The sequence below is a fragment of the Microtus ochrogaster genome, unplaced genomic scaffold (genome assembly GCF_000317375.1).
Source record: "Microtus ochrogaster isolate Prairie Vole_2 unplaced genomic scaffold, MicOch1.0 UNK28, whole genome shotgun sequence".
NCBI lineage: Eukaryota > Metazoa > Chordata > Mammalia > Rodentia > Cricetidae > Microtus > Microtus ochrogaster.
In genome coordinates, this window is record NW_004949126.1 from 837,968 (window position 1) to 863,423 (window position 25,456).

The window sequence follows — 25,456 nt, forward strand, 5'->3', positions numbered from 1 at the left end:
TTTATTATGAAAACCCACTATCAAAGCCCTGAGAGAAAACATTTTTTTCTAATAATGTATGTATGTATGTATGTATTTATTTATTTATTTTTATTTTATGTGCATTGGTGTCTTGCCTTCATGCACATCTGTAAGAGGACATTGGGTCCCCTGAAAGTGGAGTTACAGATAGTTGTGAGTCTTCATGTGGGTGCTTAGAACTGAACCCAGGTCCCCTGGAAGAGCAGCCAGTGCTCTTAACTGCTGAGCCATCTCTCCAGCCTGAGAAAGTATTTTCTAAATGACAATAATTTGACAATTATCTTCAACAATTTCAATGAGTTATACTTTATCTTTCTAGAAGTTGTTTCAATATAAGTTTCTTGGTAAATGTTAAGTATACGACACTATTAAAAATTTGTTTTTATTAAAGTTGTTAGAAAGAATCCAAAGAAATTTATATTCCAGATTTCTAGTTTCTAACATAAAATTTCAAATTTCAGTATCTATTATTTTGTATATTATAAATATATTAGATTAGGACTATTCCCCAAAGCCAGGCATGGTGGCACACATCTCTAATTCCAGCACTTGGAAGGCAGAGGCAGGAAGATCTCTGTGAGTTTTGCACAGAGTTCCAGTTCTACAGTGAGTCCCAGGACACCCTGTCAGAGAGAGAGAGAGAGAGAGAGAGAGAGAGAGAGAGAGAGAGAGAGAGAGAAATTAGGGTTGAGTTTTATGAGTATTACTAAAAAGCGAGAGTGGCGTGGCAGACACTAGGTGGCACTGTGAGCCCATGCTGGTGCTCTATTGGGGTGTACCAGCATTTACAAAACTTGCAATTAAAAGAAATAAGGTCAACAGGATTTATTCTAGAAATTCTCTTGAAATGTTACTAAATTCAAGGTTATAGGCTTCTATATGCTAGCATAATATTACAGTTTTTAAGTGTAAACACTAAATATTAAAGTGCTAAACACTGCTTCAAGTTACTTCTATTTATAACAAATGAATATTTCACTCAACAGTAATGTCAAATTGTGTAATATAATGAGATGACTAACATAAAATATAAAATCGAAGGATATCTTTCCAGGATTTTGACTATCACCCAGAATTAGTATCACATTTTTATCTACAAAGTTAGAAGGACATTTACATAGTAACTTTCTAAGAGATTTTAATTTTCTTTCAATTTAACTTTAAGGCTTTTTCTGCCCTTAAAAGCTGATAACTTTTCATTTTTAGAAGTGAAAATCTCCTTCACCGTGTATCACATGGATGGCCTCCCTCTATGTCTGTGCTGACGGTGTTAGGCACTCTGCACATTTCCCATAGAACACACTAAGGAACCATGCCCTCAGTATGGCAGTGTTAATAAAGAAGACACAGCTGCACTTGTTTCATTCTCAGTGAACATTTTAACTTTGCATTAAAATTTATTCACCTGCACAGACTGCAAGACTGTACATATGAGAGCCTGCCTCCTGGGGACAATATACAAGTCCTAGGTGCAATGCCTTCAGTAGGATGTAGACAATGGTTCTCCAGCCCTTACTTCTAAAAACATGTTACTTAGCACACAGCCAGTAAATGTCAACACAAAAATACAGAGCTTGCTGTAACGACTTCACTCTGTAACAGCAATATTCAGGAACAGAAAGTTACCAAGAAAATTGAAAGAGAAAATCATTACAATTACAGCTTAAAATATTAAAACTATTTATTTAGGAAAGAAAAAACCTCAATTATCAAATAGAGTTCAAATTCTTAATAAAATATTACAATATATTAAAATTATAAAAGGGATTCTTAAATATACCATCTATAAGTAGCCAAAGTCCTAGAGATGTTCATGCAAAAAACTCTATAGTTAGCGACTTGAGCATTTCAGTAGCTCTGCAGTCTCTTCAAACCTGAAATAGAACAAATGATGTATCAGCTAAGTGCACAACTCATAATGTAATAGGCTTGAAGCTGTTAGACATATGCTTCTGAGCCTAAGATAAACCTGAGTGTTTTCTTTATTTTAGGCAGAGTTAATACATAGAAATAGAACAAACATAAATCAGCCAATTCTTGCAGCACAAATTATTTTAGAATTTTCCAAATGTCAAAGAGTTTTGTGGTTTTTTTAAGGTAGTAGGATATAAAACAATTTGACACCATTTCATCATTTATCTCCTTTAAACCACTCTTTGCTAAAATTAGATATAATATTATTTGTCCCCAGTAAAAGCATCATCGTGGTACTCTATCAATAGCTCACTGGAAACACAACGTAATTTTGAAGCCTACCATAAAATTAAAAATGTCTCCCAACTATCACAATGTTTTGGTCAATCAATTATCAGAAGCAGAGAAATCTGAATTAATGATCAACCAAAGCATCTTTGCCCTTTGTAACCCACGATAAATTCTGTGAATTGTGTTTTACACCGCTTACTGGAAACCAAAGCAGTGACTCATCTCACACACACCCAACTGGAAGTAGATTTACTATCCACTGGAGTCTTAAAGGAAATTCCACACTGACTGAGCCTCATAAGGTCTAAAACACATGCGTACATCCGCATACCACACTCCAGTACAGTTCCCTACAGAGAAATGATTTCTGTTGCCCCTTTCTGTTACTTACATTTTTTTCATCCTTTCCATTTTCTGGATTGTTGTTTCCTTTAATTTAAAAAGCAACAAATTTAGGCAATTTCTCAAAGTAAACAATCCTCAAAGACGGACCATGAATAAATGAAACACACTCTGAGACACCGCATAAGAAGACTCGTCAACACAAAGAACCCTTGAGAGAGGAAACTTAGAATTTTAGCATTTTTCTAGCCAACAGCATATACTACACAGCATTTACTAAAAATGATGCTTTCTTCTTCTCTACCTTAGAAATCATCTAAGCAGCTGACAGCTTCTCTTACCTCTGAAAAATCTTTCAGTCCACAACAATGAATAGTGGAGCCCCTGGACGTTGATTCTGCTGACACTGTGCTATAGCCAGATGAGCGGTACGTACTGGCTGGTGCCCCCATACTGTACTGTTTATCTGTGAAGAAAGTACATTTGATAGATATCTTTCCACTACACAATATAGTCAAATATTTAAAATTTTATTTACAGATAAATTAACTTAAAATGGTTATTGGTATAGTTAAAAATGAGTTAATACTTTGTATACATATGGAGATAGATGCTAAAAATTCTCTAATAATTTCAAAGCACACTTTTGTGTACCACTCTGTAGTGCACACTTGAAATCACATGTACTTGGGAAACTGAGAAGAACCATGAATTCAAGGATGACCTAGGTAATATAGTGAAACCCGTCTCAAACAAATCTCTGGCTTCCATGCGAACACACGTGAACACACACACACACACACACACACACACACACAAGAATGCTAAAGATGCCAAAGGCCCATAAAAACTACTCTTCAGAAAATATTTGCAAGTCAGCAGTACTAATACAATTTATGAACTCACCAAAGGGCACATTATCCAAGCCACTAACAGAGTCAGAGTCTTCACTTGCTGCATTAAGCTCTACGCATTCATTCTGGAACGTACAGGTAAATATTTAGAATAAAATGAAAGGTGATTCAATTTATGCTACTTAACATAAAATATAAGCAAAGCACAGGGAATGTTTAGTTTTAATAAATTTATTTACCAATAATAAGTGATTATTTGTCTGCATAAAAAAACAAGAAACAACCACTTACGTGTGGAAGCAGAGAGTAACCTTGAATCTATAACTCCAGTCTCTAAAAATAAGACAACTAGAAACCAAAACCCTAAGAAATAAGACATATTTCTCACACTTCATAAGGCAATGGTAAATGTGGTGGTCTGAATAAGAATGGTCCTATAGGCTCATGTGTTTAAATGTTTAGTCACCTGGCGGAGGGGCAGTACCAGGAGGTATGGCCCTGTTGAAGCAGGCGTGGCCATGTTGGAAGAAGCACATCAATAGGAGGGCTTTGGGCTTTCAAGTGGCCATGTGATGCTCAGTTTCTCTTTTTCTCCACCTTTCTAAGCCTGTGGATCAGGATGTAGCTCTCAGCTACTGCTTCAGTGCCTGTCATGCCCACTGCCATGATGCTGATAACAGACTAAGCCTCTGAAACTGTGAGCCAGCCGCTAAATGCTTTCCTTCATAAGAGCTGCTTTGGTAACGGTGTCTCTTCACAGCAACAGAATAGTAACTAAGACAGTAAATTTAGTAACTGTTTCTATGAATTCACCTTATGATTGAAGTTAATGTATAAAGAAAGTTTCAGTTTTACGTCTTCTACAACTTTTCCTGTAAACTGAAGAAGCTTTGTCCTATGAAAATACACAAAATAATTTTAAGTTTTTCAAAAAATTCTTACCTCACTCTAACTATTCCAAGCACTATTAATCAGAAAAGCTCAACTTACAGGTCTCATAAATTATCTTATTTGATAGAAAAAAATCGCTGCAGGAAGTATAAGAAAACTTGTTAGACTTAAGTAGACTTTATTCTAAGCAAACATTTTCTATTTCCTACGGAGCCTCAGGTGTAGTGGTCTCCAAAAGAATACAGATGTCACTAAGATGCGCACTTCCCTGTTCTCGAGGAAAGCTTTACATACTCACTACCTTCTTAGACAGCAGCAGCTCTGTCTCAAGCAGAGTGACTCGGCTCACGAGGTTATTCCAGGCCTTCTCATCGACCATCACTTTCCCTTTTGCTGTGGCTTCCAAACACTCAAGCCTTTTCTCTACCCAGGTCAGCCTCTTAAGCTTCTCTTGGCATTCAGCAAGTGCGATCTGAAGTGCAATAATCTCAGGATTATCACGTACGTCCTGAAATGACAACATGATTCCAGATGATCTGAAGTCACATTCCTTTGAAAAGGATCAATGTCCTTCCACTTCCTTTGTTTTCACCGCTAAGGAAGGAACATGGTGTGGAACTAGGAGCTCCCCTGTAGAGAGCAGGGGGCCTTAACAGCCTTCCAGGCAGACAGCAGTGGGCCTTACTAGAAGGCTGTCAGATGTGGCTTTGACGACTTCATTCTCACAGCCTCTACCTGTGAATTAACCTGTCTGATGCTCTTAGACAAGGAGTACAATTCAACTATCATTTGCCAGTTTCTTTAGACAATCTAAGAGGAAATAAGCAAGTGACAATATGCAGATTACCTAGAGTGCCAGATAGTAAAAAGTAGGCCCATAAATAAAATTTCATAAATCCAACTGTCATCCAAAGTGTATAGAAATGACAATATATGAGCATTTTAGCAGAAACAGTAGAGATTATATACATAATGGTATTTGTGTCAGCAAGGAGTACTAGAAATGTTAGGACAGCAAGGAGTCAGGTAGGATAGCACACATCTATAAGCTCCACACAAAAGGCTAGGCAGGAGTTTAACACAAATCTCAAGCCACTTTGGACTACACTTTGGCCAAGGCTACACAGTGAGACCACGGCCCTTGGAGAAAATACAGCAAAGACTCACCAAAGAGAAAACAGGAATAAAAGGCCAAGCTTTTTCTATTTGCCAGTAGAGGAAACAAGTGGTAGAAAACTGCACTGTGCAAAGCGGCACAAGTCTCTGGCTGGAGAGCAATTTCCCTGGGCATACCATCTCTTAGCTCTTTCTGCTGTACTTCAAACTCAGGGAAACCTCCAATCAGATCTGACAACTGGAATTCACTGAATCACATTTAGTAAGATTGACTGGCTCTTAAGTTATAACGCAGATGTCATAATTTAAGAGTTATATTAAATTATAACTTTTAAGTATTCTAACTTTCAAACACTGAAATAATCGGATACTGAAGAAATCTGTCAAAGAGGTCCTCGGCCCTTACTTTCAGCTCAGTCTTGATGTCAGAGGCCTGCTCGTCAGCAATCACAACATTGGAGACCTGCTCCTCAGCAATCATGATGTCAGAGGTCTGCTCTGAATCTTCACAGCCTTCACTCACTTCTGCCGAACTTCCTGTCCCTTCGGGCATGTCAGCACTGTCTTCAGTGTACAGGTGACGGATGACCACAGCTTTTTTCTGCACAGAGACGAGCAGGGAAGAACTAGTTTAATTGTGAAACTGCACAACTACTTTATGTATATTCAGAGTAATTCTCTAGACTATAACTGTTTAAAACATTTAAATTACCACATATAATGTATCATAGCATGTTAATATTTATATATTTTAATGCATTGGTGAAATTGTGGTTCACCTTTTTAAAAGCATTTTTATGTCTTAGGTTAAACACTAAAATATACTTTAAACATATCTAGGTTTTTTTTCAATATGCTGGAGAAAGTGGTTATAGAAAAGATGAAAGAGAATTAGTAAAGATTTGATTAATTGTTGAAATAGGATGCTCTGTGCTTTTGTAAATGTTTGAAGTGTTACATGATAGAAAGTTAAAAACAAACAAATGAAGAAAAAAATATATTAGGTGTGGTAGCACACAACCATAATCCCAGCACTCAGTAAGCCCATGCAGAATTATAAGGTCCAGGCTAGCCTGAGCTATACAGTGAGACTCTGTCAATGAATAAACAAATAAACAAAAGTTGTGACATAATTTATAGGTTAAATAATCAAAAAATCAACAACTCTATATATTATAAATATTACTAAAAATATCACTATAAATATTATAGTGAGGACACACTATAATATTTTCTATTGAACAAATCACAATATATATTTTACCTTCAGCTAGAAGTTCAAACTTTGAAAAGGGGGAAGTACTAACAAGGACCTCACATTAACTCTTCACCCACTCTTTATGCCTGTGCACTGTCCGTACAGACACTGAAAACCCCTCTCATGTGAGAAAGAAATCACAAAATGCATCCATATGACATGAGGCATCAGGAAGAAGACAATTAGCTTCACCACTGACTCACCTTCTGTTGATAAAGAAATATATTCATAAATTCTATCAGTCTTGTAGCAGTTATTCAAGCTCTTAGTATTAAGGCTCTGCTAGTCATGTATTTTGGATTAGGGAATAAATAATTCTATGTATTTTACTTTACCTAGAAATATTTAACATCTTTATCTCATTGCATGCTGGTTATTTGTCTGTATTCTGTCCTCTCACCCAGGAGTAAAATAGCTGGAAACACATTTATTATGCAAATGGCATTTTAGCTTTGTGTTCCCTTGGATATGGAAAAATGCTATCTCTACACGGATTAGATTCATTTAGCCACAGATGCTCAAAGCAGACAAAGGCCGAGACAATCTATACCTAGTAATAGAGAATACCCAAAAGCAGTTATTAGATAATCTATATTCTAGGTTATTAATGCATGTAAGTGGATCATTATGATCACTCTGGTTACTTAGGGGTTGTTAGGATGATCAGGTTTGTAATTAAGAGCATATTCTCAGGGGCTGCAAAGATGCTCAGGTTAAGTTAAGAACACTTACAACAGAGGCTTCATTTCCAGCACCCACTTGGAGCCTCACAACCACCCATGACTCCTGTTCCAAGGGATATGACACCCTCTTCTGTTCCCTTCTGGTATACATACATACAAGATTAAAAGAAAAACACATTCACACACATTTTAAAAGAGTAGATGTCAACACCTCTGTAATATAACCTTACTAAATTTATCTAGGAAATTAAAATGATTGAAAATTAGAAAAATAAAGTACAATTGATTTTTCAATTTTATACTCTTCTGCTGAGACTATTTGAGGGGAGGGGAGGGAAGGGAAGGGCAGTGGGGGTGGATATGACCAAAGTACCTATATAAAGAAATGAAACAAACTAATAAAGACTAATAAAAATGCCTTGCATACTGTGGTATCTGACCACAATGTGTCACCAAATGCCAGTCAGAGAAGAATCTTTACTGCATTCAGATATGCTCCGTTCTTTCTATTTTCACACCTTCCCTGAAGTCATGAACCTGCCAGTGATGTCAACGCCAACAGCCTCTACAGTGGGGTTCTCACTGCTCAAACAAGGTTCTGGCTTTTCAGAGATGTTCTTCTTCTTTTGGCATGATGGATTCTAAGAAAAGAATTAGACAAAATAATATATCTTATAGAAAAGTATGATGTACATTTAAATTCCGTTATTTCAGTACTTATTTTTGATAACAGCAAATAGTGAAAGTAATGAAGCATGCTTTTGCTTATTTGTTTATTGTAAGTTTAAGTGACACTGGCATGGTGGTGCTCTAATTCCATATTTAGAAGTGGGAAGAAGAGGACTGAGGCCAGCTTTAGTTACACAGAAAGTTCAAGGCCAGCCCGGGCTACAGTTAAAAACAAACAAGAAAATAAAACAAGCAAAAACTTTTACAAGTGACAAAATACATTATATTTGAACTGTTAACTTAGATCCAGGTCACAGATATGTAAGAAATGTGGCTGGTATCAGAGACACGATGACCTTTGAGAGGGTTATGCCCCATATGTGGACAACGCAGCAACTATGGCATTGGATACATGGGCTGTGTGGACCAACGGGATTTAGAATTAACTAGGCGCTCCTGGCCTTATCCAGGTACAGACTGTAGGACATCTGGGTATTGCAGTGGCCTGTATTCTGCAGGAAGCTAACTATGAAATAATGTACGTCCTGTAGAGGGATCCCGAGACCTAAAAGTTTGGAGGGAGGATTCCTCAGCATCTCTGTGTTTTTACATTCTCATTCCTTCAAATTCCATCTTGGTTCTCAACAACCCATGTTTGGTCCAAAATAACCCTAGTTCCTAGAAACGTCCCTGAAATTCCTAGGAAATTCCACAATTATGCATATAGCATTAACAGAAGAATTCCCTTCCATTCATAAAACGCTGATGCCTAAGCACCTGGGATATTCACTTACCTGCTTAGCTGCCATTCCCATCCCGGAAGAAAGGCACTATTGCTTTCGCTTTGATAGTAACTCTGTTACAATGCTTACATCTCTTCTATGTCTGTCTTTGAATTCTTTCTCTAATCATTAAAGTCTAATGAGACAAAGAACTTCTGGGTCCAGCAAGTCAAGTGACAATTGCATTTTTAAATAATTTGCTCTTTATTCAAATATTTGGGTATTTAGCATAAGTTTCTACTGAAATCTATTCATTAAATCACCTTGTCAGAGCCAATCAATTCCTTGTGCTTTTTCATCACACAATTCAACACATCACAGACAATTTGGATTTTCCACTCAGCAAATCCAGACTGTATAAACTGCTTTTTTGTCAAAATTGGCTTATAATCAAATTGATCACGAAGAAGCTGTGAAGAAATAAAGGTAATATTTAGTTCAAAATTATATAGCCACTAGGTCAGAAGGTAATAGCTACACACATACACACAAATCACAGTACTTGACCAAACTGAACGGTAAACATTAAGGTTCTTAAAAATCAAAACTAACTGACATCAAAGTTAGTCTCCATCCAGGTATGCAGATGCTACTGCAGATATGAGACCTGGTTTCAGGTCTCAAGGAACAAACTACAGAAGTTTCAGTTTGTACCTCACAAGTGCAGAAGCCTGTGGACTATAAGTTCTCTCTCTTGCTTCCTCCAGTACACAAAGTTTTACTAAAATTTCATAAAAGGCAGGCAAATTATAGCCAGTGACAAACATTTACCAGTTGCCATAATTAAGAGTAAACAGACAAAGCAAACATGAATTACAACTTAATTTCGATACAGATCCTATTTTTTTATTAAATTTTTTCATTCATTTTACATCCAGACCAGTTTCCCCTCCCTTCTCTCCTCCCAACTTCCCCCTCTTCTTTGCCCCTCCCCCATCCACTCCTCTGTTTCTGTTCAGAAAGGGGCTGGCCTCCCATGGAAGTCAACAAAGTATGGCATATCAAGTTGAGGCAAGAGCAAGCTCCTTCCCCTGCATCAGAGTTGGCCTAGGCAATCCAGCATGGAGAATAGGTTCCCAAAAGCCAGCTCAAGCTCCAGAGATATGTCCTGATCCTACTGCTAGGAGCCCCACAAACCAAGCTACTGTCAAACACATGCAGAGGGCATAGGTCAATCCCATGCAGGCTCCCTAGCTGTTGGTCCAAAGTCTGTGAGCTCCCATGAGCTCAGGTTAGCTACAGAGACCACATTTTAATGAGATAAACACCTATGAAAACACTCTGTCAAATAAACATACATGTGATACATAACAACATATGATAGTGGCCCTAGATTATGATAAAGCTGACTTTTTTCCTATTGCCTAGTATTTTAACTAAATTTCTTACATGTTTAGACACATAAATATTGCACTATAATTCACACTATATACAGAACAGGGACATGTTACAAGCTGTAGCTTTGGAGCAATAGGCTATGTGTACAGACAACAGTTAGGTCTGTACAAGCACACTCTGATGCTTGTCCAATGGCAAAATTTCCTATCAGTTTCTCAGAATGTATAACATTGTTAAGGAAATACACAACTGTGTTTCAGTAATTATTACTAAAGTATTAATTTTAAAAATCATTCAATAGTTTCTCAAGTAATTATTATTTTGTGAACTCAAAATACCTTATAGACGGTGTCTGTGAAGCGCACATCATTCTTTGCTATGAGCTCTATATTGGATTCCATGAGAAGCTCTGCTATATAAGGGGAGTACGAGGTAAGAGAATAGCTGATGATGGGCAAGGATGCTGCGGTGTCCCCTCTCATCAAACTGCCAGGGCAAAGGGAAAAGACTCAGTAAGCACAGTTCCAAAAGCTAGCTGATTAAGGAAAATTAGCAACGTTGTCAGGAATTTAGTTATTATTACAGACACAATAATGACGTAATTTCTGACTCTCTAGATTCTATATCCTACTCTAAACCACTATGAAACAGTACTGTTCATCTTCATGTGCTCAAAACCTCACTACAGATGGACAGTCTAGCTCCTACAGTTTTTATTGGGTTTCTAAAGTTAATTCTTACTTGATATATCTTATTTCTCCTAGTAATACTACCCTAGAGCTCTCAAAAATATTTTAAGGTTTTGTAACATTTGTTACGTTAACCCATTTGTTCCTAAACAAACCTGCATAGGTTAATCGTATGAACTCTAAGTTACAAATGAGGAACACCCTGGAAAGGGTGAATGCTATGATTAGACATTCTCCTTCTGCTTGCACGAGAACGGCACCTTCTTAGCCTGTGTTCATGTCTAGGAGGGCATTCTACACTTTGCCCGTCTTTATTCACTGTAACTCATTAGGTAAATGCCGATTTTCATGAAGCCATCGTCTGTCTGATCCATATTGATCTTTCAATACCTGCCGCCTCGTGCTGTCGGCTTCTAATTGTCTAGCCATTTACTGGTGCAAAATGTCTTACTGATTGCTGCACAAAACAGCAAATGAATCATTTCTTCAATTAGCCAGCCAGTACTACTAGTTAACTAAAGTTGTACTGTTCTTACATATAAGCAGCATATTTTCCACAGAAATCTCCACCCCAAAATTTAAAAAAAATTCTTTTATGTTGTGTATGTGTGTCACATGTGTGCACATGCCCAGAGTACAGGCAGATGTAGGGCACCTGATATTAGTGCTGAGCACTAAACTGTATGTACATCAGTCTAGATATTCTCTCCATATAATTTTAAACTCAATGGGATATAATGGATTTTATTAATTATATAGTCTTCCATTTCTATTCTACTGAATTGTATTCATTTTAATATAGCACATAAGACCACAAATGTTACCATTTCTTGCAAGTTTATTTTTTTGTGCATTCACTGTACAGAAGATAGATTTCATACATTTACACCATGTGTTCTCTTAGGATGGAAAATTCTAACTGGCGAGATTTCCTACGGCAGCCCCCATTCTTTCAAATGTGGCTGGAAGATGGTTCAGTAGTTAAGAGCACCTACAGCTCCACCCGACAAACACTTCAATCCTCAGCACATGAGCACATCCCCTCGGTACAGCTATGGAGCACAAAGGACATTGTGAAGGCGTTGGATCTCTAGTTTCAATGTGAGTCCTGAGAATGCGAGTCAGGGTCATCAGGCCTGGCAGTCAGGGCCTTTACCAACTTGTTAGCCCTTTATTTTCATCTAAGACCCCTCCCCCATCTAGTCACACACTATCTCAAACTTTCAGCAAAATGAAAAATAGCACAAATAAGTTTCAAATACCAAATGTACTATAGCTTACCCAACATAATCCACTTCATTAGGGTAATTTAGCAAACGAAGTACTTGTTCTAGCTTCCGCAAGCTTCTTTTTAAGTCGCCTGTTGCCATTATTGAATATTAGATTCCGCTCCAACTCCTAAAAAATCTTGTAACTTTTCATGTGAAAATAAAATCATGAGTACAGTTAAGCGTGTGCTTTGGGAAGCTGCTCTGCTCTACTCTGTGTGCGCCTCTTCCAGGCCCCACACATCTACACCACACTACTTCTTTTTTTTTTTTTTTTACTTTCACTTTATTTATTAAATCATTCTCGGGTTTTAGAGAGTAATTGCAAGAGACTTCCAGGGAGGATTGAGGAGAAAATGGGATGATGTGGCTTCCTACCCAATCCAAGAGCTGGTAGGGAAGGTAGGATTCCAGAGGAACTAAGACAAACAACAAGTGTAATTGGTTTTTCTTTTTACTTTTTAGGTGCCTGCCACCAACTTCCAAATAAAAACATAAAGGCTTATTCTTACTTAAGAATGCCTGGCCTTAACTTGCCTTGTTTCTAGCCAGGTTTTCTAACTTAAATTAAATTAACCTGTTTCTCTTCTATGTTTTGCCTCTGGGCTTTTTATCTTTCTCTATTCTAATTACCTTTCTTCCCATCTTACTCTGGCTGGATGTGTGGCTGGGTGGTTGGCCTCCGGCATCTTCCTCCTTCTTTTTTCTGTATTTATTCTCTTTGCTGGGCACCCCCATCTATTTCTCTCTCTTGCCTAGTTGTTGGCCGTTCAGCTCTTTATTAGACCAATCAGGTGCGTTTTTAGGCAGGCACAGTAGCACGGCTTTACCGAGTTAAACAAACACTACTTCTTATAACAGCGCTTTGGTGGCAGGTGAAGTGCTTACTGCGTGGTACTGACTCTAAACCCCAAATATAAACTTAACATGAACGACACCCTTTAATTTTTCCTCACAAAAATAAGTTTGCCTTATATTTATATTCATTCAATGTATTTTATCTAGCACTCTCCCAAATATTTTACCTTGATGATAGTGGACTACAATAGTTACCTCTGTGCTGTGACCAAACACCTAACAGAAGGATGACACCCAGTGGAAAAGTGGCCCCTTGGTTCAGTGTTTGAGAGGATATAGACCCTTATAGCATGGAAACCATGGTGACACACAGCTCCAAGGTGGCAGGAGTGTGTGGTGGCTGCTAGCTCACATTACACCAGTCCAGAGGACAGGACAGCACAGAGGTGGGATCAGGCTATCGTCTCAAAGCATATCGTCTTCACTCCCCAGGCCATTTCCTCTAGCGAGGTTCTACCTATCAAAGATTCCACAACCTGTCAATTAGCACCCCAAGCTGGAGACCAAGAGATCAACCATAAGAGTCTATGGAAGTCACTTTTCATCCAAACCATAGCTGGTAGCATCTGAAAAAATACACCAAGCTGAAATAGTCTCCATCACTGGTTATCTTGAATGTTTATAAAAAGCTATATAAAGAATAAGAAATGAAGACAAACAGCACAGACTTAGTTATTATCCCCATGGTTTGGATTTCATGTAGTTGCCAATCAGATGTTTGTGTTCAAAAACAAAACAAACTCATAGTTCACCAACATCTTGTCTTGCTCAAGAAAGTTATAAAAGTACCCAGAGAAGCAAATTCTTTGAGAATGAAACTCCTTTAAAAAAAAAAATCACTGGCATTAAAAACAAAAAAGAACAAGTCAAGAATTGGATGAAATATACTTTATGTGATTTTTCCCAGTCTACATTTCAGCAACCAACATAAAAATGGTCCCTTCAGATACCTCCTCTGAGGTAAACAAACCTGGCAATTTGCAAAATTCTAAGCCTGGGCCACCACCCATTTCCACAGTCATTTCCCTAGATATGGGCACCCTATTCTCTCTCTGCAGGGATACCATTCCCATTTCCAATCTGCTCCTTATACACACGGTGTAGAATAAGCTGCTGAACATACTTTTAAGCACTCTTGCATTGGCATGTTGGTCGCCATTTTTGAAACATTAAATTACATTGATCAAAGATTAACATATTTAGTCAATGAAGACTTTAGGGAGAAAAAAGAGGAAGCGATCCTAAAATCAAATTATACAAAATATTCATTAATACTCTAAGCCTTATTTCACATCTTTGCAGATGCCAGGGCTAGACAGACATATGGAAATGGTAAGACAGACTTCCCACACCAATCTTTATTGTCTAGAAAAGGTGAAGTGGGAACTACTCTTGCTGTAACTAAAAACCTTGCTCATGGGATTTAAGATTGCAGATCTGATCTTGTTTTAGGTTCCAGACCCATCTAACTTAACACAACTCTTTCCTTTCAATCCTATCCCATCTTCCCAGGACATGTGATTTTATCGAATACTCTGTGATATCTTTTCTTTTTCTCATATTCTAGAACACATTTATCTTTATATTATTTCTACCTCTGGTAATGAAATTTCTGACAATAAAGTATGTCCCGGGAACACATCCTCTTCATTACCAGCAGAATAAATATTTGAAGAAGAGTAAGATTCAAGTACAGCTTGGATCTGTAGGTGAAAGCAAAAGATGAGATGACAAGAAAGAAAAACACAAAGACGTTAAAGGAAGATCATAGAGAAAATGCTCGCAAGAAAGATTTCCTAATTTTTTTAATTGGTAAACACTAAAATCAAGATTATTAATTGAATCCAATCAAGTACTGTTACATACTTTACACTTGATCTTAGTCAAAAGGCCAGAAAGTGATCTTCAACATATTTCAGAGATGAAAAAAACTTATTACTTAAAAATAAAACTGATTTTCATTTTCACTTTATATGACCTATCACAAGATATTAAATAAAGAATATATACAATCATTAAGGTCTCAATAGTCTACGGAGTTTTTTGAAGAATTAGGAACAAATCAAATCTGCCAACTGAATTTCTGGAAAAGGTTGTGAGAATAGCACAATTTGAATTGGTGGGGAAAGGGAATTAAACCCAGGGCCTTGGAATATCACTCAATGGCTCTACTATTGAGCTAGATCCCCAGCTCAGCAGTCTAAGATTTTTTTCATTATAACCCCACCTCAATCTCATAGTTTTTACAGGTCTTTACATACATAAGGTGTCACTGAACTCAAAAATCATTTTGTGCAGGGTGAAGTAACTAGACTTTAATAATTGCAATGGATAGCTATGATTTTGAGTTCCAGCTCAAATGTCTAAAAACCATATTTTTAGATAGAGGAATACAGATCTGTAGCAATGAAATTTACAAAATCACTCCGTACTATAGATACTAGGGAAATGCTGTCGCAAGAGAAATGTTTTGATGAGGGACTTAAAAAAGGAGTTTGCTGGGTGGGCCAAATGTAAGCAACGGTTCAGTGGCATCACTGTGTTTACATAGAAAACTGATAAAAAAAATGCTTGCAAGTAATTCTGTAAAATAATCGGATGCAGCTCTAAGTCTAGAACAAATAAATAAGTTAAAATTAGTTTTCTTTCTATAGAGAGAAAAACCTGTAGTCTTCAAAGTAGATAGAGAATTCTTTAAAAGCACCATGAAAACCTGAAGGACCGACTCCTCCAGCCAGTCTAGATGTATCCTTGACTGAAAAGACCCAAGAGATATCAGCGTCCATTTAACCTCGCAGAATTAAGTCAGTCACACATCAATTCTAAGAGGTGGACTGCGAGTCTTCCTACTTGGCTGTCTTCCAAGGCATCTACCAGTTGGGTACATAAGCAAGTCCCATCGAGGGTTCCCCTCCTGCCCTTAGGTGTGAAAGGATGAACAGCAGACCTGATCATTCGCCTACAACTCCGGATCCTCGGTGCGCAAAGCATTCAGGAGACCCTGTCCACGGAGCACAGCCCGTCCGCAGGCTTTGGCGCAGCCGGCAGCCGGCAGGCAAAGGGCAGGGTTCCCAAGGCGATCGGACCAAGGAGAAGGGAGCACAAGTAACTCGAGAAAGTGGCGAGAACCAGGCGTCCAGCCCCGGAGCCCTAGCGCCCGCGCCCCGGGGCTCCTCTCGCGCTGACCGTTTGTATTCGGAACCGTGGGTTCCAGCGCGCCGCGAAAAGCGGCTAAACGTTCCGAGCCACGGGCTGCCCCACACTCTGAGATTCCTCGGTGCAGATTCCATACTCCGTTTGCGCGTCTTCCTCGGAAAGTTTGAAGCTCAAGATAATATTATCAATTATATGCCTTATAGTAAGTGTCACGTTTCAAATTAGTACAATTTTCATGACTGTAACCGTTCAGAAATGAGAAGCGAGAAATAAAGAGGTTCAGGAGAATCTGCAACCGCGAAAGTGCCACCTTTATTCTTTAAGGCGCCCTCAGTAACGTCACTTCCGGCAACAATAGGAAACGTCAAAAACTTGCCCTGTCCGCCCCTCCGGCTCCTGCAGGCGGAGGTGCTGCGAGTTTCCAGGAGGCTGGGGCTGTTTCTGGTGCTCCCGCAGCAGTCGTGTTCCCCGGCGTGAACGCGTGCGGTCTGCACAGGCCTCTCCATGGCTTGGGCATCAGTTCCCGGCTGAGCCATTTTCTTTTCGGCTGACAGCTCCCGCCCAGAGGCTGAGTCGTCGCGGCGGCGGTGGAGATCGCAGGTCGCTCAGGTACTCGCGTCGGCCCCGATACTTTCGAGGCTTCTTCTTCCACCTGTACGCTTTCACTTTTCCGGCTCGGGAATCAAGACGGCGGGTGCTCGCCACTTGGCAGCACCGGCCCAGTAAGCTGTCTTTTAGGACCAATGACACGGTACTACATTCTGAGTGACAGCGGCGGTAGCTTGTGAAAACGGTGTCTCACTGTCGGGAGGCGGGCGTAGGTCTCTTCCTTCTCTTTCAAGGCCATTGGTACAGAGGTCGACTTGGGACTTGCCGGTAGCGACTTGGTGTTGACCGTCTTCAAAGAAACATGACGAATGGGGAAGGTTACTTTTTAAAGGTGTATGTGTTGCTTTTATAGTGATGATTGTGTTATTAGGTGCCCAGGCGCTCTGATTTTTTTTTTATGACACCCCATTAATACGGATCCAAATATATACAGTTTAGGATCACTGCTGATTGCTAGTTGCTACCATGTCAGTTTGACTATAAAATTGGTTAAATTCTTGTCTTTTGTTTTTCTGTGACTAGACTACACTTCCCAATATGGTATATACTTAATACATATTTCTCTTCAGACAAAAATCATATCAATTTGTAATTCCTGTTCGATATATTTTAAGTTTGCGTTCTGTATTTACTAATTAATAATTGTGGCTACTTGGTTTACAAGCCATACGTTTATTTTTAAGGACCCCCCCCCAGTGGTCTCTTCAAAGCATTACCTGTATTATTGAAATTGAATGCAATTTGTTTTTTACTTCAGCCCTCCCCTTTTCGCTTTATTTTGAGACAGGGTTTCCTATATACTTCAGGCTGGTATACAATTCACTCTGTGGTCCCGTCTGTTCCTAGCTAGCAATCCCTTCGACCTGGCTTCCCAATGTTCAGAATATGGATTTGCAACTGCCTACTAAGCCCTCTACCCTTTCGTTTAATGTCTGAACTTTGGTACTTACACTCCTAAGGGAGAAACTTCCTATTACCTTTGTGGAAGTGGTTTACAGAATGGAGTCTCAGAATGAAGAATAAATAAATTGATTGTATTCAGGTTAATTTAGAAACGTCCATCTTGATGAAGTTTGTCTAAATGGACACTTATCTGAGTTACTTCATTATTTATGCCCTGCTGGTTAACAGTTATCCCTAAACTTAATACAGTTTACAACAGGAAACATGAATTATCCTGGTTTCTTTGAGTCAAGAAATAGGGCAACAATCAACAGGGTATTTCAGGTTGTTTCTTGAGATATCAGTTAAGCTGTAGTTGGGAACTGTGATATTATTGAAAAGCTCCACTGAGATGGAGTAAGGGTCTGCTTCCAAGGACATACATGTGGTTTCTGGTTGGCCGAGATTCTTTGCCATTCGAGTTTCTTCATTACCTTACAGAATGGTAGTTGATTTCCCCTACTACAGGCAATCCAGGAAAGAGGATCCAAACTGAAGGAAAAATACCTGTATTTTATAATCTAACCTTAGAGGTGATACCCTATCATTGCTGCTGTGCTGTATTTGCTAGGAGTCTTAAATCCAGCTCACATTAGAAAGGGAGAGTATAACACAGTCCTCAAAGCTCAGGAGGCATGATCTCTGGAAGGCATTTTGGAGGCACCTGGCGTAGCTACTGTGGCTGATAACGTATAACAGTTAAAGTAGTTAATAAGTAAGAATAATTGAGGCAAAATATGTCCAATAGAATTTGAGTCTGACAAGGGGGAGAAACAGCCTGATTTTGAAGTAATATGTACTAGTATCAGCCCTTTCTGAAAATAGTTTTAAATCTATTTTATATTAATTATACAAAAGAATATCATTTATCATTTAATCACCTGAAGAATAGAGTGTCTGAAAGGAATGTTTGGTTTTTAGGATCTACATATCACAACTGGAGATTGTGTATTTCTTACCTGTTGCCATTTTATGTAGCTGAAATCTGGTCAAAATGAATGTATCAAAGATAGCTTTTTGAAAAGGAAAACAAGTAAAGAAAGGCTAGGTAGGAATGGATATAGATAAAATGCAGGTCAGTGGCAAATTTGTGCTAAACCCATGTGATTAAGTAGGGTGGGAGAGGTGTGTTTGTGAAACATACTTTGAGTTTTTTAAAAAAGCATTAAATGGTATTTGTGAGTGGTAGTGCTAGCAGAATAAGCTATACCCCATGTTGCTACTTGTATCCCAAGGGGTGCTTTGTAGAAACCTCTCCTCAAGTGAAGCCAAAATACTTTTAACTATACTGAAAAAAAACCTCAAACAACTACACCACAAAACCACCTCAGGATGAGACCTCTGAAGCAATGTTAATTAAGAAAAATTTTAGTGTAAATTTAGTGGTAGCATTGAAAGAGGGAGAGGGACTTAAGAAAAAGAGGGTACACACTCAAATGTGGTCTTGGACTTTTGAAGACAGAGTTGTATTCAAGTGTCTGAACAATAGCAATATGTAAAATTTTGATTGCCTTTAAAGTTATATTATTTCGGGTTTTACAAAAGTAAATAAGACTGATTTGGGTCTACTTAGTTTTATCTAGGTACCATTCCTTTAGTACATAAGATACGTTGGTTTCTGATGTTATTTTGTAGGTTTGAGTGTGTTCAGATAAAGATACAGGTATTAAAAAACAGTCAAAGTAATCCTACTATCCGTGGGTCACAAGAAAGTCAGAACATGTTTTGATTGTACACGTGATTCCTAATCCGGTCAGATTCTTTGGTTCTCAGCAGTACAGATTGGCAGCTCTCTTCCTTTCTTAATTGTCCTGCATTATCTGGCACCACCTCCTGTCTATCCACTTCACTGCACTTCATCTGTGCAGCTTTTACCATAAACCATAAAAGTTTATTGGGAGCCAAAGGTTCTGGCTTCAGTATTTGTTATGGCACATTTTGGGCTAAGACCCAATATAAAATTGCCTATGCTTCTTCCCAGATTTGAAAGATTCTACAAATCCTATTTATTTGTAAACTATTATCTAAATTCATAGACATAAAACAAATATATGCAGTTTAAGTTTGGGCAAGAAATTTATGAAGCTTAATTCTAGAATTAACCATTTACATATTCTTCAATAAAGTGCATAGGATTGTTTAAACCAGATTTAACAAGTAAACCAAACTTAGCCTTTATCTGCCCATTCTCCTTAGCTTTTTATAGATGTGATGGTGGTAGAGAAATGAGGTGGGAAGCATGGATGCTAAATATACCCCACCATCTCCACCAACTTCATGTTGTTCATTTTTAGGTATTTTTCCTTTTTCCTTTGTTTTTATGCAATCGTGAAATTGTTTTTCTAGTTTTCAGTTTCAGTAAAACAATGTACACCAAATAAAATGCATCATATTATCCACTTTAAAAACATACAGACCAATGGTAGTAAGTATATTCATGGTGGCATGTGACCACTTCCACTATCTCCATAATTCCTTGCGTTTCATAAAACTAAAAGTCTGTGCTACCAACCATCTGATCCCTGTGACTTTCTCCATGTCCTAGTAATCCCATTCTATATTCTATGATTTTGGCTACTCTTAAGTATTTCATGTAAGAGCTGTCATGTAGATTGTTTGTATATAGTATTGAGATCTTAGCAATATTAAGTTTTTTATGATATGAGCATAAATATGAGCATGAATGTATTTCTATTTATTTACCTTTAAATTCTATTAACAACATTTCTACCTTTCATTGTAGAAGTCTGGTTAAATTAATTCCTAAATGAGAAGCCAAGGACAATGGCACTGGGTTTTGATCCTACTTCATGTTCTGGCTTTGTGGGAGCCTAGCCAGTTTGGATGTTCACCTTCCTAGACCAGGATGGAGGGGGGAGGACTTTGGACTTTCCACACTGTAGGGAACCCTGACTGCTCTTCAGACTGGAGAGGGAGGGGGAGAGGAGTGGGGGGAGGGGAAGAGGAGTGGGAGGAGGCGGAAATTTTTTTCAATAAAAAAAATTAATTCCTAAATATTGTGTTCTTGTTATTCTTGTAAGTGAAATTGTTTTCTTAATTTCTTTTTCAGATTGTTCACTAGGATATAGAACTACAATTCATTTTTTCTGTTGACCTAGCATCCTGCCTCTTTGTTGAATTAATTTGTTAATTCTAAGGGTTTTGTTTTGTTTTTGACACAAAAACTCAGCTCTCACTTCAAAGAGATTAAAAGATAGTTTATTCTGGAGCCAGACATGACTCCAGTCTGAGAACATGGTTTCAGGTTATCCCAAATACCATGTTCCAGCATGTATCGGTTTTGTGACATTTTTATAGCTACAGAACAAAAGAAAGTCTAGATCAAGGCACTCTTCAAAAGCAGGGTAAAAAATGAGGAAGGTTATAATACATCAAGGAAATCTTTGCCACAGGTTTCAGACTTTGTCTGATACATGCTTAGCTTTTCGGTTGGTGAAAGCTGCTGCTCTGTTAAGTTAATGCATCCCAAAAGGTTTCATGTGACAGTCACATGGACATTAGGTTAGACTCAAGTGGGCAATGGATGGCAATTAGGGGGTTAAAAGTAGTCCAAGATAATTTGATTCTAGATCTGCTACATTCCAACTCTCCATAATCACAAAATTCCAATCAATCAGTATCATAAAAAAGAATCCTTGACATGGTGTGGCTTCCTTTGTGAATTTTAGCTTATAGTTTTACTTTTGGTTTTGTAGAATGCTTAGCGTTTTCTGCATGTAAGGTCATATCTGCAAACAGATAATTTTACTTTTGGTTTCCTACTTATATTTCTTTACTAATTGCAGGAATTAGTCTTATATTTCTTTACTAATTGCAGGAATCCTTGGAAGCAAAAAAAAAAAAAATGTATGCCTGAAAGAGATTTGGGGTATCAAGCTCAGAACCCTTCTTTTACACATGAGGGAACTGAGACTTTAACATTTAAGAGCCCAGTTCTCACAGCTTGCTAAGGAAGGTGCTGAGCTCAAACCAGCTTCCTTCTGACTCCTCCCTAGTTTGGCTGCTCTCAGTCCTTGGCTTTATACTTGTGCACTGAGGAGGTAGACTGGAATGTGCCATCGTGGGTGCTGGTGCAGTCCTGATGCTAAATAGTGATTCTTTAAAAGGAGAACCAATTTAGTTAAAATTGGTATCTGTGAACATATGATACATTAATTATATTTACAAGTTAAAACATAACAGCATGTTTAGATTAAAGCAAACTGAAGAAATTAAATAAGCTTGAACTTCTCAGATTGTGGTTATGTTTGCATAGCATGTCTTCATTTTCTTACATTTGTTTAAATGTTCTTTGCTAGCACTTATAGGAAGAAATTAAAGAGGTGGGGGTGGGGCGAACCTTAGAAAACAAGGCAATATTGTAAATCTTTTTGAATTAAAACAACCCACAAATGGTCTGCCTTTTAGAAAGGAAAACCGCGCTTGCAGGGCCAGATCTCTACATTTAATGAGTGGGGCTTTTATGTGTTTAATGCGCCTTGTGACCTCTTAGTGCTTAGTTGTTTGCCTTTTCTCTTTAGAAAGCCCACCTTGCAGACTTACCTTCTTTCATTTCTCTGGAGCCGTGGACTCGAAATTTTAGGAGTGTGATTGGTTATAAGGTGTTTTTAAATTTTTTTTCACCAGTCTATTCTAAACAACTTTGGTGGTCTGTTCTTCTGGATGTCCAGACATAAATTATAGCCTGCCAATCTGATTGTGAATGCCTTGCAGAAAGAATTTTCTCACAGACTCACCCACATTGTTATGCCATTAATATCACTGCGTGCCACCTGAAGATTTTAAAACCTAAATAACCAAGCATCAAGTTGTTACAGTCTGTTGGAGAAAAGCATTTTTTAAGATATGTGAATTTCTTTTCTTTAAAATTTAATCAAATTTGTATTTTAGACATAACTGTCTGAAATATGTTAGCACTTTATCTGAGATAGGATGTTTATTTACTAATTTCATTTCCACTATCTAGATTTAAAAAATAGTGGAAAAAAGCTAGCATCTTACAGTGAGTATTTAAATGAAACTGTTCATGTTTTGTCAGTCATCACTAAGATATGACTTAAAATAGATCAGAAAGAACTTTATGGAATTGAATTAGCTGTAGGAAAATAAATAATTAAAATGTGACTTTGAGAGACTCTCCTATTCCTATTGCCATTGTGTAGATACTAACTGAAAGATGAACCATTCTTCATTACTGGGTATGCTGGTTAGGTTTTATGTCAGCTGGACGTAAGCTAGAATCATCTGAAAGGAGATAGTTTTTCTTTTCAACAAAGAAAATCTCACCACAAAATCCAGCTATGAGGCATTTTCTGATCAATCAGGGAGGGCCCAGTCCACTGTGGATGGAGTTGTCACTGAGCTGATGGTCCTAGGTTCTAGGAGAAAGTAGGATGAGCAAACCATGATAAGCAAGCCTATAAGCAACGCCCCTCCCTGGCTTCTGCATCAATTCCTGCCTCCAGCTTCCTGCCCTGTATGAGTTCCTGTCCTGACTTCCTTCAATGCTGGACTGGGATGCGGAGGTAAAAGCCAAATAAACCTTTTCTTTTCTTTCTTTCTTTCTTTCTTTCTTTCTTTCTTTCTTTCTTTCTTTCTTTCTTTCTTTGTTTATTTATTAAAGATTTCTGTCTCTTCATCCGCCACCGCCTCCCATTTCCCTCCCCCTCCCCCAATCAAGTCCCCCTCCCTCGTCAGCCCACAGAGCAATCAGGGTTCCCTGCCCTGTGGGAAGTCCAAGGACCGCGCACCTCCATCCAGGTCTAGTAAGGTGAGCATCCAAACTGCCTAGGCTCCCACAAAGCCAGTACGTGCAGTAGGATCAAAAACCCATTGCCATTGTTCTTGAGTTCTCAGTAGTCCTCATTGTCTGCTATGTTCAGCGAGTCCGGTTTTATCCCAGGCTTTTTCAGACCCAGGCCAGCTGGCCTTGCTGGTGGGAATGCAAACTTGTGCAACCACTTTGGAAATCGGTGTGGAGGTTTCTCAGGAAATTCGGGATCAACCTACCCCTGGACCCAGCAATACCACTCTTGGGAATATACCCAAGAGATGCCCTATCATACAACAAAAGTATATGCTCAACTATGTTCATAGCAGCATTGTTTGTAATATCCAGAACCTGGAAACAACCTAGATGCCCTTCAATGAAAGAATGGATGAAGAAAGTATGGAATATATACATATTAGAGTACTACTCAGCAGTAAAAAACAAATAAACTTTTTCATTCCTAAGCTGCTTTTGGTCATGATGTTTCATCAAATCAGTAGTAACATAAGTAGGGTTTCTGCCATAGCATGTGCCACCTGAATGCTGAGCTCAGTGAAATTGTGTAAAAGCATTAGTGCAATCGCCTTTTCTTAGGAATTTTGTTGGTTTGGTTTGTTTTGGGTTTTTCCAAGACAGGGTTTCTCTGTGTAGCCCTGGCTATCCTGAAACTCACTGTGTAGACTAGACTAGCCTCAAACTCAGAGATCTGCCTGCCTCTGCCTCTCAAGTCCTGAGATTAAAGTCTTGCGCCACCACCACCCAATTTATATAGGAATGTTTAGATTAAAATTGTTCATTCTTTAATAGGCAGGCTTTATTTTAGTATATAAGAGCTACAAATAAAATTTTTATTTTGTTTTTCATAGAAATAGTCTTATTCTGAAAAGAACAGAACTATATATTTCTCTCTATCCACATACACACACATATGTGATGAATGAAAAAGTGATAGTCACAAATACCATCTTTAAAAATTACAGCCATCTACTGGAAGTAAATTGTATAGAAAATTTTATTGTAAATTAATATCATTGTTGCTAATAGCTTTGTCATTTTTTAGGTCTTAAAAATCCTTTATAAAATATTTCTAAAGATGAGAACTGTGCTTTTATTTTTTTATTTTCTGACATTTATTTTATGTGTTTGGCATCTTGCCTGCATGTATGTTTATGCACTGTGCATATGCAGTGCCCACAGAGGCCAGAAAAGGAGATCAATTCTCCAGAGTCTCACACGGTTGTTAGCTGCCTTGTGGGTGCTGGGATATTATCTGAGTGCCCTGGATGGCAGAGATCTGTGGTCTTAAGTGCTGAGCCATTGTCCAGTCCTCTGCTGCTTTTCTTCTATACAAAAGATACATCCAAAAGTCTTTTCCGACCAGTAGGGTTGGCCTTCAGGTTTTCACATTCAACTTTTTTTGAAAAATGGAACTGGTGGTTATGTAGTGCTTTTTCATTTAAGAGATATTTCTGATAGGAGCAGATACTACAATTGATTTTAGCCGAAAGGAGAAATAGACCAGATCGCCTGACAAAGTGGGGAGCACGGGGGTGGGGAGGAGAAGGAAGGGCAGAAGGGGAAAGGAGGGAAGAGGAGGAGAGGGGAGGAGAACTTGAGGGAACGGAATAGACAACATGGAGGAAGTATGGAGATGAGAGCAAGGAAAGAGATACTTTGATTGAAGGAACCATTATGGGACCAACAAGAAACCTGACACTAGAGGAATTCCCAGGAATCTGCAAGGATGACCCCAGCTAAGACCCTAAGCAATAGAGGAGAGGGTACCCTAACTGACCTTGCTCTATAGTCAGATTGGTGAATATCTTACTTGTTACCATAGAACTTTCATTCAACAGCTGATGGAAACAGAGGCAAAGATCTGCAGCAGAGCACTGAGCTGAGCTCCCGAAGTCCAGTTAAAGAGTGGGAGGAGTGAGAATATGAGCAAAGAGGTCAAGACAATGGTGGGGACACCCATTTAAAC

At 38.4% G+C, this 25,456-nt stretch overlaps 2 protein-coding genes across 8 annotated transcripts in view; one reads left to right on the top strand and one right to left on the bottom strand.

Annotated features, from left to right (window-relative positions):
• Positions 1-1,031: 1,031 nt before the first annotated feature.
• Cep44 (centrosomal protein 44) lies at positions 1,032-16,180 on the bottom strand. Of its 6 annotated transcripts, none has more exons than XR_003378831.1 (12): positions 14,570-14,839; positions 12,130-12,270; positions 10,498-10,645; positions 9,085-9,231; positions 7,889-8,011; positions 5,836-6,030; positions 4,612-4,821; positions 3,475-3,547; positions 2,910-3,034; positions 2,618-2,655; positions 1,802-1,895; positions 1,032-1,614 (listed from the first exon to the last, which is right to left on the bottom strand). XR_003378831.1 is itself a non-coding variant. In XM_026789756.1 (12 exons), exons 3-12 carry the CDS (start codon positions 12,216-12,218, stop codon positions 1,853-1,855), a joined length of 1,191 nt encoding a protein of 396 aa, XP_026645557.1. In that variant the 5' UTR covers positions 12,219-12,270; positions 14,570-14,677; positions 15,849-16,180; the 3' UTR covers positions 1,682-1,852. The 6 variants fall into 6 exon arrangements, 5 of the variants coding, with proteins under 5 accessions (XP_026645557.1, XP_026645559.1, XP_026645558.1 ...); XM_026789756.1 differs by lacking the exon at positions 1,032-1,614 and adding an exon at positions 15,849-16,180 and having other exon boundaries at positions 1,682-1,895; positions 14,570-14,677; XM_026789758.1 differs by lacking the exons at positions 1,032-1,614; positions 14,570-14,839 and adding an exon at positions 15,922-15,987 and having other exon boundaries at positions 1,682-1,895; positions 12,130-12,262.
• Positions 16,181-16,530: 350 nt separating this feature from the next.
• Positions 16,531-25,456, top strand: part of Fbxo8 (F-box protein 8) — a 43,348-nt gene continuing 34,422 nt past the window's right edge. The window contains exon 1 of one of the 2 annotated variants that reach the window (XM_005368084.2): positions 16,531-16,739. The gene's annotated coding sequence lies outside the window, so the exon portion shown is untranslated. Of the gene's footprint in view, positions 16,740-16,779; positions 16,882-25,456 lie in introns of those variants that run through there. The other variant, XM_026789760.1, reaches the window with a different exon arrangement.